Here is a 20,631-nt window from a genome sequence, read left to right as displayed (position 1 = left end):
AAAGTTCTTGGTTTTCTCCAAGCGGGTCTGGAGGCCAGGCTGTCATTGGGCTCGCTTAAGAGCCAGGTGTCAGCCCTCTCAGTGCTTTTCCAAAAGCGCATTGCTACCAAGCCGCAAGTAAGGACTTTCCTTCAGGGGGTTTCCCGATTGGTTCCCCCCTACAGACGACCACTAGAAACGTGGGACCTCAACCTGGTACTGACAGCATTGCAGGAACCACCCTTCGAACCCCTTAAGGAGGTCCCGCTCCGCCTTCTTTTCCAGAAGGTGGTTTTCCTGGTGGCAATCACCTCGCTACGCAGGGTGTCTGAACTGACAGCACTCTCCTGCAGACAGCCTTTCCTGGCATTTCACCAGGACAAGGTAGTTCTTCGTACGGTCCCATCCTTCCTTCCGAAGGTTGTGTCCGACTTCCACCTCAATGAGGAAATTTCACTACCATCCCTTTGTCCGGTTCCGGTTCATAGAGTGGAGAAGGCTCTGCATACGCTTGACCTTGTCAGGGCTTTGCGTATATACGTGTCTAGGACTGCGTCCTTCTGGAGGTCTGATTCTCTTTTCCTCCTTCCGGAAGGCGGTCACAAGGGTATGCCAGCTTCCAAAGCTACTCTTGCCAGGTGGATCAAATCCACCATACAAGAGGCGTACCGCCTTAAGAATTCTCCTCTTCCAGCCGGTATTACGGCACACTCTACACGGGCGGTAGGGGCCTCCTGGGCCATTCGGCACCAGGCTTCGGCACAACAAGTGTGTAAGGCGGCCACTTGGACTAGCTTACACACATTTACTAAACACTACAGGGTTCATACCCAGTCCTCAGCGGACGCGAGCCTGGGTAGACGTGTCCTGCAGGCGGCGGTGCCCTAAGTGTACGGGCCTGTCTGCACAATATTCGTCCATTGCTTCCCACCCAGGAACTGCTTTAGGACGTCCCATGGTCCTGTGTCCCCCAATGAGGCGACAGAGTAAAGGAGATTTTTGTGTACTCTCCGTAAAATCTCTTTCTCTTAGCCTCTAATTGGGGGACACAGCTCCCACCCTGTTGCCCTTTCCGGGCTGTTGTAACTGTTGAGTTCTCATATTGTTTCTTGAGCTCGTACATAGTTGCCTTCTTACAGGCATAATTATGTTATTCATGTTACGTTCCTCCTACTGCTTTGGCACAAAACTGGAGAAGGCTGATGCCGTCCAGGGGTGTATACTGCACAGGAGGAGCCACAGTTAATCTTTTTTCAGATTATGCATAGTGTCACCTCCTAGTGGACAGCAGCATAACACCCATGGTCCTGTGTCCCCCAATTAGAGGCTAAGAGAAAGAGATTTTACGGTGAGTACACAAAAATCTCCTTTTTTTTCTTTTGGCACTTTTACACACAACTATTTTATAGAAAAAAATTTTGTTTCGCTTTGTTCTGAGAGCTAAATCTTTTTTTAGTTTTCCGACAAGATGGTGTTTTCAGCGATACCATTTAGCTTTTTGATTGCGTTTTATTGCATATTGCACTTTGTTCGGCAGTATGATGAAAAAGCATAGGTTTTTGCTACTTTTTTTTCTGTAATGTATAAATTTTCTTTTTTTTTTTTTTTTTTTACCTCCTTACTTTACTTTCCTTGCTCTTATCACTGATCTAACACTCTTCAATTCTTTTGCGTTGCAGGGCATTAGATCAGCGTCTCGCAGGCAGGGAGGAGGCCTCTCAGCAGAAGCTTACAGGCCACCGTACCTAGTTGATCTTGCAGCCAACCTTCGGCCTGGGTTCACCATGCAGACCATCGGCACAACGAGATCGCGTTGTGCCGATTGGAGCAGAGCAAGAGCTCCCTCCGTCTGCTGTGTTGGTCGCTGTCAATAGTGACAGCGACCATCACAGGGGTTAAACGCCCGTAATGGGCGCTAGCACCGATCGTGCTCACTTTTGATCACACTGGCGCTCACAGTGAGTCCACGCTATCGTCATGCCGTACATGTACGGTGGTTTGCGGGAGCGCACCTACCGCTGTGCCATAAATATGAGGCCATTATTGAGGTTTGAGCACAGACATGTGAATTCATTCTTAATTTTGCATAAAAACGGATAATGTAAAGATCCCCATTTAGTGTCCATTTACATGTAGAAAAGATCCTCAGCTTGTAGATGAGATTTGTTTCATTTCCTCTACATTGCACAGTGTGAACATTCACCTTTTACCTCATTTCTTTCTTTTCTTACTTCGATCTTCAGATCCGGTTATTTAAAAGCCAAACAATACATGGAAGAAGAAAACTACGACAAAATAATCAGTGAATGCACAAAAGAAGTGGAGGCCAAAGGCAGGTACATGGCTGAAGCTTTACTACTGAGAGCCACCTTCTACCTGCTCATCGGAAACTCTGCTGCTGCCAAGCCAGACTTGGATCAGGTTATTAGCATGGAAGACGCCAATGTTAAGGTAAATAATGAATTCAATTCACATTCTAATTTGCAAACATTTTAGGAAAAACTGTGTATTGATGTTCGTATAAGACACTGGGGAAGATTTATGAGATCGGCTGCAAAGGAAAGTAGAGCAATTGCCTATTGCAACCCATCGGGTGCTAGAGCAGATCCACACCCGGCAGGTTCACCTGATCGTAGAGTAATACAGCCATGTCTTGTTCTTTCTTACTTTGTAGTTTAATTAGTAATACTTTTTTAAGTGTACATTTGAAGGTCATTTTCTATTTCACACACAGCATAAAAGTTTGACCAACCTTAGCGCTGTCCACTATTCAGTCTCTATTCTCACGTGCGTTACCGGCTCTCCCAGGGATTACGTGACATTGTCACCTGATACCTGCTGCCAATCGGCGCTGGCTTCATTCTCCCTTCAATGTCACACAATCCCCGGGAAAGCCGGCGCCAGCACCAGAGGTGAGTATATGTTTTATTTTACTGGGGGGAACCTAAGGATTGAGAAGGTGGGTGTCTGTGTATTGCACAACTCCTCTGTGTAATACAATACGCTTACCCTGTACACTTACATGAACATATCTTTCCTTTGTGCTTTCTTAGTTACGCGCAAATGCCCTAATCAAACGCGGCAGTATGTATATGCAGCAACAACTGCCGATGTGGTCTACGCAAGATTTCAACACAGCTGCAGACATAGACCCCCAAAACGCAGATGTTTACCACCACAGAGGGCAGGTAAGTGGCCATGTATTTTGGTGTTAACTGCGTCTTACCAGTACAGTTAGTTATTACCTATATGCAGGATAGGTGATAAATACTTGATCAGTTTGGGTGCCACGCCAAAGCAGTGGACGTCTGCACAGAGCAGCGGGTAAGGACGGGCACTGCTGCACCATTCACCCTCCATACAACTGCGAGAGATGGCGGAGTACAGCACAGTCCCATAGAGAGCGAGTGGAGAAAGCCTGCACGTGCTTGACCACTAATCTATTCCCAATCAGTGGGGGTCTCAGTGGTCAGACCACCAGTTTAGTAATTATCACCAATCCTTCGAATCAGTGATAAACTCATCTTACCGGATCGCTCTTTACTCACTATGTCTTAGAAAATCATTCAAATAAGCATCACTGGAAATATAATCAATAAAGGGAATCTGAGAGCAGTGTGATGTAGGGGCAGAGAGCCTGATAAAAGTGATGTCACTAGATTTCAATGAAATCAGTGTTTTACCAGCAGGAGATTATCACTATAGGACTAGACATTCGTGTCTCCTAGTCCAACGCCGCATCCACCACTAATTAGCAGCTTTCTGCCTATGCCCAGTGTACACAGAAAGCTGCCAATCAGTGGTGTTGGCGTGGTTATACAGGGCTCAGCATTCTGAGCTCTGCTAGATCTGCAGCAGAGAAAACTGTGATTGGATCGCAACTGCTGCACCGAGTAACCTAAGTGATAAATCACTGGAATCAGGGTCTCAATCAGGCCTAAATTGTGCTGCTGTCGGATTTTATAGCAAAACCCTGCTGACAGATTCCCTTTAATACTATTGTGTGCTTGAGCTCAGTATGCTTTTACTGTCAATAAAAAAAAATGTTGAATTGTATTACTACAAAGTTAGGAATATGTCTATTTTGTAAGCTTGATAAGTCAGTGATGTGTATGTCTTATAAGATGTGGCTGAAGTAGCAATTGTAAGGTTGTCCCTTTATTACAGCTCAAAATCCTGCTAGACCAAGTGGACGAAGCGGTTGCAGACTTTGATGAATGTATTAGATTGCGACCAGATTCTGCTTTGGCTCAGGCACAGAAATGCTTTGCACTGGTAAGTATTGGCCTCTGCCGGTCTCCAATGTATGAAGCCAGTAGTACTCGTTCCTGGGATTGAGAAGCCCAGGGCCCCGATTCATCATTCAATGTGTGTGTCCTTTTTTTTGGTTTTTCATTTGCACCTCTCTTTTTTTCTAAGACTAAATTATGAGACATTTTGGGGTTTCCAGATGTTTTCAGCGGATTTTATCAATTTCAGCATTGTAAAATATCGCAAAATGTTTGCACAATTGCAGTCCAGTTTTAGGCAGGCCTGGAATTTTTGTTCAACTGTAGCGACATTTCAGCAGAACATGCGTCTCCTGGCGCAAAAAAAAAGCATTTTTTATTTTGTACAAAGTTTAAGAATCGTACACCGGTTTGAAGAACTTGCGCTGAAAACGTTATCAAATACTGCAAGAAAAATAAGTGACTTAAAAAAAGCAAATGATGAATTTGGGCAGAAATGTTTGTGCCATTAGATAAAAAAAGAGAATAAAACTGCCTTTCTGTGTGATCTGCCGCCAAATTTAACCAAACAAACTTCATACATTATTAAACAGATCTTGGACTTGATGATACCGGTGTACTTACATAGAAAATCCATGTCAGAACGGCCGAATAATCATCATTTTATAATGAGCATTAGCTGGACTAGTGTAGTGTAACATTGTACAGCCAAGATGCAGCGAGTATGTATTTTGTTTCAAGGCTCACGCAGAATGTTATCCAAAGTGCCAACATGGTCGTACAGCATGCACTTAAAGGGGTTGTCTAATACTTTTATCGTCCAATCTGTTGGGGGGCACCAGTGCCAATTAGCTGTTCTCGATGCCGGCCGGATGTAATCCATTTAGGAACAGCACAGCTCCATTAGCTATAGAGTGCCCCCGCATTTATCCAAATAGGTGTGGATGTGTAGTTCCCCGCTGCGGCCACTATACGGTTGATGGAGCTGTTCTGTTTTGCTCCGCAACTCGTCATATCTGTCCGGCAACAGCTGATTGGCACTGATCTCTCATATTGATAACTAGAAAATGTAGTTGTACATTTTGTAATGGGGTTGATTTACCCTATTTTGCTGTGTCCATACGTACTCCTGCACAGTGCCATGACAAGATACAGACTTTGCAGGAGTGAGGGTCCCGGTGGAAGGCAGGCTGTGTCACTGGTGACAAGTGTAACGTGTGAAACCTGTTCTTTCCTATACAAGTCTATATAGAGGATAACACACAGAGCGCTGTGCAGAGCCGGCTCCTGCACTCCTTTCACTATGACTGCTATATACAAGGAGAGTGCGCGCACTATGGAGACTCGCACTATGGAGGCTCTGCTTTCCCCCTCGCCCTATGGAGACTCTGCTTTCCCCCTCGCCCTATGGAGACTCTGCTTTCCCCCTCGCCCTATGGAGACTCTGCTTTCCCCCTCGCCCTATGGAGACTCTGCTTTCCCCCTCGCACTATGGAGACTCGCACTATGGAGGCTCTGCTCTCCTCCTCGCCCTATGGAGGCTCTGCTTTCCCCGTCGCCCTATGGAGGCTTTGCTTTCCCCCTCGCCCTATGGAGACTCGCACTATGGAGGCTCTGCTTTCCCCCTCGCGCTATGGAGACTCTGCTTTCCCCCTCGCACTATGGAGGCTCTGCTTTCCCCCTCGCCCTATGGAGACTCTGCTTTCCCCCTCGCCCTATGGAGACTCTGCTTTCCCCCTCGCCCTATGGAGGCTCTGCTTTCTCCCTCGCCCTATGGAGGCTCTGCTTTCCCCCTCGCCCTATGGAGGCTCTGCTTTCCCCCTCGCCCTATGGAGACTCTGCTTTCCCCCTCGCACTATGGAGGCTCTGCTTTCCTCCTCGCCCTATGGAGGCTCTGCTTTCCCCCTCGCCCTATTTAGGCTCTGCTTTCCCCCTCGCCCTATGGAGGCTCTGCTTTCCCCCTCGCACTATGGAGGCTTTGCTTTCCTCCTCGCCCTATGGATACTCTGCTTTCCCCGTCGCCCTATGGAGGCTTTGCTTTCCCCCTCGCCCTATGGAGACTCGCACTATGGAGGCTCTGCTTTCCCCCTCGCCCTATGGAGACTCTGCTTTCCCCCTCGCACTATGGAGACTCTGCTTTCCCCCTCGCCCTATGGAGGCTCTGCTTTCCCCCTCGCCCTATGGAGGCTTTGCTTTCCTCTTCGCCCTAAGGAGGCTTTGCTTTCCTCCTCGCCCTATGGAGACTCTGCTTTCCCCCTCGCCCTATGGAGGCTTTGCTTTCCCCCTCGCCCTATGGAGGCTCTGCTTTCCCCCTCGCCCTATGGAGGCTCTGCTTTCCCCCTCGCCCTATGGAGGCTCTGCTTTCCTCCTCGCCCTATGGAGGCTCTGCTTTCCCACTCGCCCTATGGAGGCTCTGCTTTCCCACTCGCCCTATGGAGGCTCTGCTTTCCTCCTCGCCCTATGGAGGCTCTGCTTTCCTCCTCGCCCTATGGAGGCTCTGCTTTCCCACTCGCCCTATGGAGGCTCTGCTTTCCCACTCGCCCTATGGAGGCTCTGCTTTCCCACTCGCCCTATGGAGGCTTTGCTTTCCCCCTCGCCCTATGGAGGCTTTGCTTTCCTCCTCTCCCTATGGAGGCTCTGCTTTCCCTGCTCTCATGGTAGCAGATCTGTACAGAGTACTGACCTAAGCACTTGGTAATGCACACTACAGCAACTGTTTTCTCCATATAGGCAGCAAGAAAGGAAAATTATCCCTTCTACAAAATGTATTCAAGTTGCATTTCTACTTTTATTTGGAAAAAAAAGTTTAGTTACTCTTTAAATTCTCTCTGTGTAAGTAAAGTACAAGGTTGTATTTCGAACCACAGATTTATCACTTGGTCTTGTTCTAAAGGAGAACTCCACCCAAGGACTGAAATCTTCGCTTTCAGATGAGTTGTTACCGTTCCTTGCAGCCGAGTAAACGGCGATACATGATGTGGGCAGCGACATGCGGATAAAAGTATTGGGAAGTTATTAATGTCTCATCTTTCTTCTAGTACCGTAAAGCCTATACTGGTAGCAATCCACTTCTGATCAAAGCTGCAATGAAAGGGTTTGAAGACGTCATTAAGAAGTTTCCAAAATGTGCGGAGGGCTATGCTCTTTATGCCCAGGTAAAGCATTGGCGTGGCATCCATGTGCCTTACTAGGACATATGGAAAGTTGTTATCCAGGTGGGAGAATCCTTTAACGGTTTAGTTGTCATCTGTCTGTACGGTGCATGGACATAATGTCACTACACACATACCTGCGCCTATTACTGGTGCTCATTCAGTGAAAAACAAGCACAAATGTGGTGCAATAATTCAGCTATTCCAAAAACTGCACGTGATGGGCAAAACTGCATCTAATATATGGCATTGCTGGATGCCACTGCAACCATGAATGTAGGATAGCTGCGGAGACAGCATCACGTGTTTCTCAACGCAAGCAGTGAATAGCCAGACCTTTCCCCGGGAAGGAACAACCACGGGAAGGGCAGCATCCAGTAAAGGAAAACATCCAATACAGGAAAACCACCTATGCCAAGCATGGTATCCATCCACAGACAGCTGTTTCGGGGTGTTTGCCCCTCATCAGTGTGGAGTAGGAATCTGGCTATTAGGAGCAGTGCCTAGTAAAAGGCTGTGAAGGAACAGATGATTGGCCTCGGGGAGACCAAAACATCCAACAGCCTTTTACTAGGCACTGCTCCTAATAGCCAGATTCCTACTCCACGTGATTGTGTCTCCGCAGCTATCCTACATGCATTTGCATATTTCCCATAAGGGATGGGGGCAGTGTTCTGGATCATTGCGTTGAGAAACACGTGATGGTGTCTCCGCGGTGTTGGATGTTTTGGTCTCCCCGAGGCCAATCATCTGTTCCTTCACTGCAACCATGAAGGCCACCCCGATCGCCAGGGGTTGTTTCCTGACACTTCGGCACTTACCGTCCAGGTCCTGTCACTCCTGTCATTCCCTGCTAGATGCCTGGAGCTGGATTATGCCATTGTCATTATGTACGGATGGTCCATAGCCTTCATACCCGTAAGTGAGTGGCTGCGCAGAGATCAGATAGAATACACCCCTCAACATTGTAATTGCAAAACTGACGAGTAAAAGTCATAGAATGCTGGAAATCACAGGATGGTTAGACATGTTAATGATATGCAAATGATGGAAAATTGGAAACAAATTTGTTAAAAACATCTAAATGTATTGAGTATGAGCATCAAGTGCAGAACCCCTGCAATTACAGCCCTGGCTGCTATCAGTGAGGTTATTAGTGATTGTCTGACGAATGTTCTGCCACACTGTAAGCACTTGGGCAAATCATCAAGATCCGCTTCTGGTAGCTCCTTCTCACCATGGCCTGCAGTGTCTCTGGAATTGTCTCCTATTAAGCACATCTGGGACTTCATTGGTCGGCAGTTGCAAAGGTAGCTGCTTGCAGAGGATCTTGATGATTTGGTAAAGTGCCTTCAGCATGGCACAACATTCCTCAGACAAGCATTAATAACCTCACTGATAGCAGCCATGGTGTATAAGTGCGGAGATTTCTGCCAGTGGCTAATACTCGATATTGAATAAATTGAGATGTCTTGAAAATGTTTCCATTTTTTAATCGTCTGCCGATCAGTAACATATCTATCCATCCTGAGATCTCCATAAATAAACGACGTTTCCTTCTTGGTGTTGTAATCTTAATGTTGAGCAGTGTATTTCTGTAAACCTGTCAGTTTTCTGATTATCACCCACAGACTGAAGTCACGCTGGGTCCCGTTGTTCTGCTGTTCCCACTCTGCCGTCTGTGCGCCAGGTGTAGGGTGTCAGGTTTTGCCTAGAAAATGTCACTTCTCTAATTTGGAGACTGTCTCCTTGGATACAGATATCCTTGTTAGATGATTGGAATTGGGAGTTTTATTTCTGTTTTCTCATGTCCTTGCACACTGCGGTGTACATGCATAGGGGAAATACGATCATGTCTTTGGACACATGCCAAAATGCACCTTTTATCCCCAGTATTAATGACCACCGCAGAAAAAAACCTCAGCACTCTTTATATAAAATAAGAATCCAGCTGGTATGAAGCGTCACATCGGAGGCATTGCTGGGAGCGTGTCCTGATGGATGCATGAGATGTGATGGTGGAGAATAAATCCTGCGGTGTTCTTGTTTGTGCAGGCACTAACAGATCAGCAACAGTTTGGGAAAGCCGATGAGATGTACGATCAATGCATAGATCTCGAGCCGGACAATGCCACCACATATGTACATAAAGGGTAAGTGGTTCCCAATTATTTATGATAGGAATAAAACCCTGCCATAAGATGTCAGTGCAAGGAGGAATCAAAACGTGTAGTGAATATTTCCCCCTTATTATCTATTCTTGGCTTTATCCTGAGTGCGGCACCACAAGTACCACTATTTGATGATGTGCATTAGGCTAAAGGATAAGTGAAAATGAACCGAAGATTATTTCAGTAGCATGTGTATGATGGTGGGAAGGGGACCTTACATAGCTGATGGCTATTCCTACCAACATACAAAATACGCATTCTATAAAGGGTTGTCTGGTCCCAGAAGAAAAGTGTCGGGCACTCTGTGACTACTGGCTAGTAAATTGTGACAGCACGCAACTCACACACTGTCATTATTCTCCCGTAGTCCCTGTGCAGGCAGGGTGGTCACGTAACTGCATGTATGCCATCTGCATGCTTTCGGTCACGTGCCGACTAGTCTCTTGCTCTTCTCTCGATTGTCTTCTATAGAGATAAGCCGGGAGAGACTAGTCTGCACATGATAGCGTGACCACCACATGGGGAATACAGGGAAATCTCATCACTCACTCATGATGTCTGTCACGTAGAGTGCCTGCAACGTTTGTTCTGAGACCAGGGAATCCCTATAAGCCGTCCATACACTTTAGATAGCAGTCAGACGAATGATTATTCAGCTAACAGCTGTCTCTCTCTCGGCTTCCCCATACACAAGAACGCTCATCCAAGAGCTCCTCTGGTCTCTGACTTACCTCTGTGCCAAACATAAGGATCTACAGGTCGGATCCTTTTCTAGAGCAGCACAGTGGCTCAGTGGTTAGCACTGTTGCTTTGCAGCACTGAGTCCTGGGTTCAAATCCCACCAAGGACAACATCTGCAAGGAGTTTGTATGTTCCCCCCGTGTTTGCGTGGGTTTCCTCCCACACCCCAAAGACATACTGTTAGGGAATCTAGATTGTGAGCCCCAATGGGAACAGCGATGATGATGTCTGTAAAGTGCTGTGCAATTAATGGAGCTGAATAAGTGAGTAAAATAAATAGATCTTGGGGGAGATTCATGAAGCCCCCATACTCATTAGATTGGCCTATTGCTTTTTTTAATGTGTTTTGGGGCCTTTATTAAGCTCAGCTATTAGTGAATGTTTCCTCAGTGAGGACAGGGAATAGGTCAGTATGAGGGTATGTGCACACGTTGCGGATTCGTGTGCCGATTTTTCCACGCAGTTTCAGAAAAATCCGCAGGTAAAACGCCCTACATTTTACCTGCGGATTTACCCCGGTTTTTGTGCGGATTTCACCTGCGTTTTTACACCTGCGGATTCCAATTATTGAGTAGGTGTAAAACGCTGTGGAATTCGCACAAAGAATTGACATGCTGTGGAAAATAAGCCGCAGCTTTTCTGCGCAGGATTTTCCGCAGCATGTCTACTGCAGATTTGGTTTTCCTTAGGTTTGCATGGTACTGTACTCCGCATGGAAAACTGCTGCAAATCCGCAATGTGTGCACATACCCTGAAAGTACCAGGCATGTGGAAATCCAGCTGAGCAATGCAGGACATCACAATACAAACTAGTTGGCTGTCCGCTTCACCCAATATGTATGTCACCTTTAGAGTAACTCGAGAACGCAGAAGCTGAATTTATTCAGTAAATGTTGGGCTCCTCCAGTGGTTTCCTACATTGTAATTTTCAATTTCCTCCGTGATTTTTTTTTTTTTCTTTTTTCTCTTCTCTTTCACAGCTTACTTCAGCTGCAGTGGAAACAAGACCTTGACAAAGGCTTAGATCTGATCAGTAAAGCCATTGAAATAGATAACAAATGTGACTTTGCATACGAGACCATGGGGACAATAGAGGTTCAGAGGTAAGCTCTGCTGATTGCGAGTGCCGTGGCTTCTCTTAGGGTACTGTCACACAGTACCATTTTGATCGCTACGACGGTACGATTCGTGACGTTCTAGTGATATCGTTACGATATCGCAGTGTCTGACACGCAGCAGCGATCAGGGATCCTGCTGAGAATCGTACGTCGTAGCAGATCGTTTGGAACTTTCTTTCGTCGCTTGATCACCCGCTGACATCGCTGGATCGTTGTGTGTGACAGCGATCCAGCGATGTGTTCGCTTGTAACCAGGGTAAACATCGGGTAACTAAGCGCAGGGCCGCGCTTAGTAACCCGATGTTTACCCTGGTTACCAGCGTAAACGTAAAAAAAACAAACCGTACATACTCACATTCCGGTGTCTGTCCTCCGGCGTCTCAGCTTCTCTGCAGTGTGAGCGCCTGCCGGCCGGAAAGCGAGCACAGCGGTGACGTCTGACGTCACCGCTCTGCTTTCCGGCTCTGGTGCTTACACAGTGGAGAGAAGCAGAACGCCGGGGACAGACACCGGAATGTGAGTATGTACTGTTTGGTTTTTTTACGTTTACGCTGGTAACCAGGGTAAACATCGGGTTACTAAGCGCGGCCCTGCGCTTAGTAACCCGATGTTTACCCTGGTTACCCGGGGACTTCGGCATCGCTCCAGCGCCGTGATTGCAACGTGTGACCGCAGTCTACGACGCTGGAGCGATAATCATACGATCGCTGCGACGTCACGGATCGTGCCGTCGTAGCGATTAAAATGGTACTGTGTGACGGTACCCTAACTTTTATGTATACGCAGTAGAAATAGAAAGTCCGGCATCCAATATAAAAAAACGTGGAGCTTTCTTTTCACATGTCTAATAGAATTCAGTACATTCATGGTAAGTGTAAATCACTGACGCATTTCAGGCCTGCAGTCATAGCAGATCCACAAGGCCTGAAATGCATCACCGCTTTTACAATTGCCTGTATTAGATATCTGGAAATAAAGCTACAACTCTTTAGGCTATGTGCACACGCTGCGGATTTTGCTGCAGTTTTCCATGAGTTTACAGTACCATGTAAACCTATGGAAAACAAAATCCGCAGTGCACATGCTGCGGGGGAAAAAAACACGCTTAAACGCAGCGGTTTATATTCTGCAGCATGTCAATTCTTTCTGCAGATTCCTCAGCGGTTTACACCTGCTCCATAATAGGAATCCGCAGGTGTAAAACCGCAGGTGGAATCCACAGTAAGTCTGCAGTGCGGATTTACCAAAATCGGTGCGGAAAAATCTGCACAACATTCCGCAACGTGTGCACATAGCCTTACTGTATCGGACACTGCATTCTCTATTCCTGCAGTGCTCTCCGGACCACCACACCGCCGCTCTTACACAGCTGCTAGTTTCTGTTCTATTCTACCACAACCACACCGTATATTTCTGTTCCAGGGGAAACCTGGACAAAGCCATTGACATGTTCAATAAAGCCATCAACTTGGCGAAATCTGAAATGGAAATGGCCCATCTGTACTCACTATGTGACGCCGCTTATGCCCAGACTGAAGTCGCCAAGAAATACGGCCTGAAGCCTCCAACGCTGTAAATGGACTTCCAGCGATGAGAAATGTGACAGCTCCGAAATATTGATCTTTTAAGACAAGTAATTTCTCCCAGAAGAGTTTTTGCATCCAAAACAAAAAGTGGAATGGCGGACCCTCGTTTTTCTGCTTGTGGTGTTGTCATTCATCCCTTCTGTTAGATGTTTTTGGTATTGTGGGGCGAGGGTGTCTGGGATGATTTCCCTCTGCCGATGTCAAGGGAAAAGTTAAGACACCGCTGCATGAGAACAGGAGGACACAGTTTGCCATGCAAATAAAACTGCTGAATTAAGTTCATTTCTGTTTTGTCAGGGAATGGATGGTTATCGCGTGAGCAATGTTTCTTAAATTTCTTTTATTTTAATTTTTTTTTATATATATTTTGGTACTTTTTACTGTTTATTTTTCCTGATATCTGTTATATATCCTATTCCTCTTGTACATACATGATCACACCAGACTGATTTTTTTTTTCCTTTTACTGAGTGAAAACAAACTATTCGTTTTTTTTTTTAGCTGCCAGCTGTGAAAAATAAATGCTTTGCATGCCCAACCTTCACCCCTACCTCTGATGAGAAATTGTGTTTTTGTTGTATACTCCAAATGAGCTGCAATGCCCCCCTACAAGTCTACGGCCGGATTGACAGGCATACATGGAGGCCGTTAGTTCAGGGCAGGGACCCACCACTTGGGGTCGGGTTTTGTGTTTCGATCACACACATGTGAACCCAGTGAGTAAAAAAATTAAACCACAAATAAATTGGCTCGTAGTGATGACTAAACGTGTTTGGATAAGGTGTTATCTGAGCATGCTCAGCGTGCTTGAATAATACGTTCGAGGCTCTGCAGCTGCATGTCTCATGACTGTTTGACAGCCGCCACACATGCAGGGATTGCCTGTTTGTTAAGCAATGCCTGCATGTCTTGCGGCTGTTGAACAGCTGCAAGACGTGGAGCCTCGGAACATATTTTTCGAGCACGCGAGTCCATGCGGTTGTTCGACAGGCGCAACACATGCAGGCATCGCCTAACAAACAGGCAATCCCTGCATGTGTGGCGGCCGTCAAACCGCCGCGGGGACTCGAACGTATTATTCGAGCATGCCGAAGACACTTGGTTAGCACCCGAGCATGCTGAGATAACACCTTATCCCAGCACGTTCGCTCATCACTAATTGGTTTTGAAATTGTGTTGGTTGTTTCATGGCTACTATTACAAGCTGCTGTGCTGAACGTTTGTATATTTAGGAACCAATTTTGTGTAGGTGCCACCAAAGAAAAACATATTTCCAGTTCCGTAGGTGCCACACTTTCACTCCTTGACTTACCATGAACAATCTATTCTTACAAATACCACATTTCAAAGTTGGATTAAAGTTGACCCTTCAGACTTTCCATGCAGTGACTTACTGACGAGCCTGTCGTAGATGCAGCCAATCAGATGTGCAGTGGAGAGGGAGCAGCTACAGCATGAACCAATGACAAGGCAGGAGGCGTGTCTCAGACTACCGCAGACTCCCTGCAGGAGCTGGAGCTAACCTGTAGTCACAGATCACAGCTCTGCCCGAATAGAGCGGAACTACAAAGCGGGAAAGGAGCAGAAACTGAGAACAGTATAGTGGGGAAGCATCACCTGTCAGTGCGGGAATGAAGCAAATGTTAATTGGCTCCTTTAACAAGATAAAAAAATGCACAATGCATATTTGAGCAATGCCATTATTATTTATTAGTAGATAGAATCAGATTGAAAAAAAGTGCCATAGTTAAAACATGGCGCATCTTGGAAAAACACTGAGTTCTCATTTGACTCTTGTATCAGACTAAGGCCGGCCTCACACTAGCGAGTTTTACGGACGTATGAGCGCATAAACTACGTCCGTAAAACTCGCAAAATAAACTGCACAATTATTCTCAATGGGGCTGCTCCTATTAGCCGTATATTACGGTTCAGTATTATACGGCTTTCTACGGCCGTACAAAATCGCAGCATGCTGCGTTTGTCACCGTATTGCGCAAAAAAATCACCAATGAAAGTCTATGGGGGCGAGAAAAATACGGATTCCACACTGTCCAGCAGTGTGACTTGCGAGAAATACGCAGCGCTGTTAGTGAAAAGTCGGTAATTCAATTGCCGGCTTTTCATTTTTCCTGCACAAACCCGACAGGATATGAGACCATGGTTTACATACAGTAAACCATCTCATATCCCCTTTTTTTTTGCATATTCCACACTACTAATGTTAGTAGTGTGTATGTGCAAAATTTCAGCGCTGTAGCTGCTGAAATAAAGGGTTAAATGGCGGAAAAAATTGGCGTGGGCTCCCGCGCAATTTTCTCCGCCAGAATGGTAAAGCCAGTGACCGAGGGCAGATATTAATAGCCAGGAGAGGGTCCATGGTTATTGGCCCCCCCGTGGCTAAAAACATCTGCCCCCAGCCACCCCAGAAAAAGCACATCTGGAAGATGCGCCTATTCTGGCACTTGGCCACTCTCTTCCCACTCCCTGTAGCGGTGGGATATGGGGTAATGAAGGGTTAATGCCACCTTGCTATTGGAAGGTGACATTAAGCCAGATTAATAATGGAGAGGCGTCAATTATGTCACCTATCCATTATTAATCCAATAGTACGAAAGGGTTAAAAAACACACACACATGATTTAAAAGTATTTTAATGAAATAAACACAGCGGTTGTAATAATTTATTGTTCTCTCAATCCATCAGGAACACCCTCGCTTGGAAAAATAATAAACGCACAAGATACATACCTTCTGGTGAACCGTCTCGTCCCACGAAGTAATCCATCTGAAGGGGTTAACTAATATTACAGGCACGAGCCCTGCTAAATGCAGCTGTGCTCGTGCTTGTAATTCCCCAGCGAATGAATGAAATGTAGGTCATTGACCTACATTTCCTTCAGTCGCGGTGAGGCGCCCTCTGGTGGATGTTCTCATGAACTGCAGCCTGGGAACTTTTTCCCACGCTCCAGGTCATATGAGGACATCCACCAGGGGGCGCATCACCGCGACTGAAGGAAATGTAGGTCAATGACCTACATTTCATTCATTCGCTGGGGAATTACAAGCACGGAGCACAGCTGCATTTAGCAGGGCTCCTGCCTGTAATATTAGTTAACCCCTTCAGATGGATTACTTCGTGGGACGAGACGGTTCACCAGAAGGTATGTATCTTGTGCGTTTATTATTTTTCCAAGCGAGGGTGTTCCTGATGGATTGAGAGAACAATAAATTATTACAACAACCGCTGTGTTTATTTCATTAAAATACTTTTAAATCATGTGTGTGTGTTTTTTAACCCTTTCGTACTATTGGATTAATAATGGATAGGTGACATAATTGACGCCTCTCCATTATTAATCTGGCTTAATGTCACCTTCCAATAGCAAGGTGGCATTAACCCTTCATTACCCCATATCCCACCGCTACAGGGAGTGGGAAGAGTGGCCAAGTGCCAGAATAGGCGCATCTTCCAGATGTGCCTTTTCTGGGGTGGCTGGGGGCAGATGTTTTTAGCCACGGGGGGGCCAATAACCATGGCCCCTCTCCTGGCTATTAATATCTGCCCTCGGTCACTGGCTTTACCATTCTGGCGGAGAAAATTGCGCGGGAGCCCACGCCAATTTTTTCCGCCATTTAACCCTTTATTTCAGCAGCTACAGCGCTGAAATTTTGCACATACACACTACTAACATTAGTAGTGTGGAATATGCAAAAAAAAGGGGATATGAGATGGTTTACTGTATGTAAACCATGTCTCATATCCTGTCGGGTTTGTGCAGGAGAAATGAGAAGCCGGCAATTGAATTACCGGCTTTTAACACATATCGCGCTGAATGAAATCTAAATACAGAATATATATATGTGTGTCTCAATGACATGTATGTGTGTGTGTGTGTGTGTGTGTGTGTGTGTGTGTGTGTGTGTGTGTGTGTGTGTGTGTGTGTGTGTGTGTTTTCCCGAACATTTGAGCACATAAATCCATTAGATGTCGGTTTTGCAAGCCTGCGCGAAAATCTCGCAGTACGGATGCCATACGGATTACATACGGAGGATGCCATGCGCAAAATACGCTGACACACCCTGACTACGGATCAATATTTTGGGAACATTTCTCCGTATTACGGCCGTAGTACGGACGTATAATACGTGGCGTATTGTCTTACGCCCAGTGTGAGGCCGGCCTAAGGCTGGGCACACACTTCGTCTTCTCACGCTCAGGAGCTCTGTGGCCACAGTCCTGATGGATGCCTAATCATCAGCCTCCCATAAAGAAGGCTGTTGCACGTTTCTTTGCATATGCCGAGGACTGTGTGTCAGATGGAGGCTGGCAGAACTCACATTTCGGCATCCATCTGGTGAAAGGGTCTATAGGAAAGTTACAGTATTCGTCAAAGCAAAAGCTCCCAACGTTTGCTGTAGGCTAGGTGCACAGATGCACATGGCCTTCATCTTGCACCCCCTCGGAGGAGATGTGAAGATAAATGCTCTCTGTCTCATAACTTTCTTCAGCTGTCATATAAGACCACCCGCTCACAGTCTGGACATGGGATTATCCAGATTCATTGCACTGATTATATTGGGGTCTGTAGGGGTTTTTGTAGGTTTGATCACAAGAATAGAAATGCATAAAAACTACCGGGAACCTCAAAATGCAAGTATGGACACCTAGACACACCTAGACTTGGTCTGACACTTTTCACTAGAAGCAGATTAGTTGAGCCATTAAAGTACTATTACTTTAAAAAAAAAAAAAAATGGCTGCAAGAAATGTTGGACGTTGTCCCCTTAAACCTTATATGTGAGGGTGAATGCAGACTTGTCCCCTGTGACGCTTGCAGGAGGCTTGGTGCTATTTGTGCAGTTTTTAACGTTTGGGTCTTTGACAATGTTTATGAAGACTATTGTTTTTGTACAAAGAGCAATGCAGTAATACCATTTTTAGGTTTTTGCATATGGTGCCCTCTATTTCTGCATACAGTTGGTCATCTTTCGATGGGGTAAAGCACCAGCTATGGAGTATAGTCCAGGAACTTGGTCGTGTCAGGACTGGAGGGGCTACCATGTGAGGACATCATGTTCTTCCCTCTATATGTGACGGCAGACAGGTCTTATTTTCTCCAGTTGACCAGTAAACCATTTATGGTCTCCAGAACTGAGAAAACTTGTCCATAGTCCTCAGCCTTTTCTTCCAGTTCAGACTGGCAAAAAAGTTGGCCAACAAAACCAACTTTCCCTAGGACAGTTTAGGACCCGAGATCCGGTCTCTTTACCTCGTCTAACTAAAAATAAGGGCTTCTGACAGATGTTTCCTGTAGAGCATTTCTGGCTTCAGATGCGATCTAGAGCTTGTAGGTTTTTACAATGTTTTATTTGCATGGCTTCTTCCATGTTTGTGCCATTCAGTTCTCCATTATGTAGAGGCAGCATGAGCCGAATCCAGCGTGCATCCCAGGTCTCGAACTGTATGCCTGCTAAATGAAAGTGCACTAAAACAAATTCTGGTTTTTTTTTCTTTTTGTAATTGATCTTTCCCTCCTAATGATAAAAAAAAAATCCATACCAATAAATATTACATCACATTTAAATGACTTGTATTGTGTTGTTTGGCAAGAGAACCTGCCGTACCTTGTTTGTGAAGGTTCACGGGCTAATGTAATGTGCATTATCTGTAGTTTACTAATATACTCCATTTCTTATCATTCCGAGACCCACGACTCTGCGGTGAGGAAACTGAATCCCCACAACTATAATTTAACAGGAACAAAGGGATTCACAAAACACTGGTCTGGCGTCCATGTCTGAACTCCACAGTAAACTTTTTTTTTTTAGCTGAAAGGCCATTGTTCTGGGTGCCTCTGGTATTTGCTAGACTCCCGTGCGCCATCATGACTTCTGGCCTTGTAAACCCCGGAGGAACTCAAGATGTCTGCATTCAAGCACTTGCCAGAGAAGTTTGCAAGATACTGGTCCAGCTGCCAAGAAGTACAGTACAGATATATATATTTGCATTTAATAGTCTCCATTGGAGACTTGAAGCTGCAATTATCTGACCGCTTGTGCTACACATAGTGCTTCCGCCCTGCTATGTACATCAGAAATCACGATCTCCTATGAACGCTGGCTACGGGCAGGCTTTCATAGGAGAATTATACGACCGGCATGGGGGTCTTCAGCAGACCCCCCGGCTGTCATGGTAACCTATCGGCGCCCCAGGATCACATCAGGCAGTGCTGTTGGGCGGGTGGAATGACACATCCCAATGCCAGCTTGTGTTAAATGTCACTGTCAGAGATTGACAGCAGCAATTAACAGGTTAACATCCATGGAAAACCCACAGAAGTGATACCAGTTAAAAAAAAAAAAAAAACTTCACTCCTCAAATTATTCTAAACAGCTGTCAGGTAATTTGTTAACTTTTCAGGTGCTACACAGGTATTAAAATGGGATGAAAAAAAAATGAATTACATTTTTTCCTTCTGGCAGCAAATTTTTGATTTGCACAAGAGGTAATAGTAGAAAATGGAACCCTAAAAGGTATTCTGCAGTTTCTCCTGAAAGCGGCAATATCACAAATGTGGTCATGTATAAGCAGACAGCAGGGTGTGGAAGTGAAGACGCGCTTTGTGGTTTTTGGAGGGTAAATTTGGCTGGAATAGACTGAACGCCATGGCACATTGGTAGAGTCCCTAAGGTGCCAAAACAGCAGAAACCAGCCACAAGCTTGACCCCATTTGGAAAACTCTACCCCTCAATGATCTCATCTATGGTTGTGTGGAACATTTTGAACTCAAACTACCAAACAGAATTTTATAAGATTGCATCATGAAAACGAACAAATAAAGGGGTAATGGAAGAAAATCCTATTAATTTGTTACCCAATTTTTACCAACATAACATTTTAGGTGAAAAACCTTAATTTTCATGGCCCATTTCTATAAAATTCTGTATGGTTGTTAATGGATTAAAGATGCCCACTGCACCCCTAGATGAATTCCTTTTGTGGGGCTTTATTTCCCAAATAAGGGTGTTTCTGTTTTGTTTTGCAGCTCAAGGGCTCTGCAAGTGCAGTATGGTGTCCAAAATGGCCACACAGAAGGGAAGGAGTGCTATTTGGTGTTTGGAGTGCAGATTTCATTTGAATAGATTGTGAGTACTGTTAGCAGAGCCCCCTGAGGTGCCAACACCCCTTCATTTATTTTAGAAACTGCATTGCTCAAAGATTTTGGAATACATCCTTGGGTATAGTGAGTATTTTAAAGACCAGTGCATATACTAATAACTGATACCGCGCTTGGGTGATTCGGATAGGCTACCCCTAATTATAGGAGTGCGACTGGAGCGCCCCCACACCGCCGCAGGGCCGAGGGGTACCCGGAGCCGGGCCTCTGGGATCTCCGTTCTGGGGTTGTCACGGTGGCTAGACCCGGTCCGTGGCCCTGTCTGTCAGTGGGGGAACGTCCAGTGCAATAAATGATGATAATGGTGCAGTTGTGAAGTGCCGGTCGCAATAAATAACGAGGACACCAGGTTGCAGTCTCTTTACCTCTTTACTGAAGGTGTTGGAGACCTCAGTCCAGAGCGCTGTTAACTGGGTTGTCAGAGACCGGCCGGTCCAAAGGCACATCAGGAGTTCTCTTTACAGGTGGGAATCA

General features: G+C 45.8%; 1 protein-coding gene across 1 annotated transcript in view; it reads left to right on the top strand.

The window, feature by feature from the left end:
- The window catches only part of TOMM70 (translocase of outer mitochondrial membrane 70), a 58,561-nt gene extending 40,827 nt beyond the window's left edge, over positions 1–17,734 (top strand). The window contains exons 6-13 of the mRNA XM_077294152.1: positions 2,223–2,430; positions 3,033–3,167; positions 4,147–4,254; positions 7,247–7,363; positions 9,416–9,513; positions 11,253–11,375; positions 12,813–14,785; positions 17,166–17,734. Coding sequence (XP_077150267.1) covers positions 2,223–2,430; positions 3,033–3,167; positions 4,147–4,254; positions 7,247–7,363; positions 9,416–9,513; positions 11,253–11,375; positions 12,813–12,966 — 943 coding nt within the window. The 3' untranslated portion in view covers positions 12,967–14,785; positions 17,166–17,734. The remainder of the gene's footprint in view (positions 1–2,222; positions 2,431–3,032; positions 3,168–4,146; positions 4,255–7,246; positions 7,364–9,415; positions 9,514–11,252; positions 11,376–12,812; positions 14,786–17,165) is intronic.
- Positions 17,735–20,631: the final 2,897 nt, after the last annotated feature.

The sequence above is a fragment of the Ranitomeya variabilis genome, chromosome 3 (assembly GCF_051348905.1).
Source record: "Ranitomeya variabilis isolate aRanVar5 chromosome 3, aRanVar5.hap1, whole genome shotgun sequence".
Taxonomy (NCBI): Eukaryota; Metazoa; Chordata; class Amphibia; order Anura; family Dendrobatidae; genus Ranitomeya; species Ranitomeya variabilis.
This window is presented reverse-complemented; position numbering and strand designations above follow the sequence as displayed.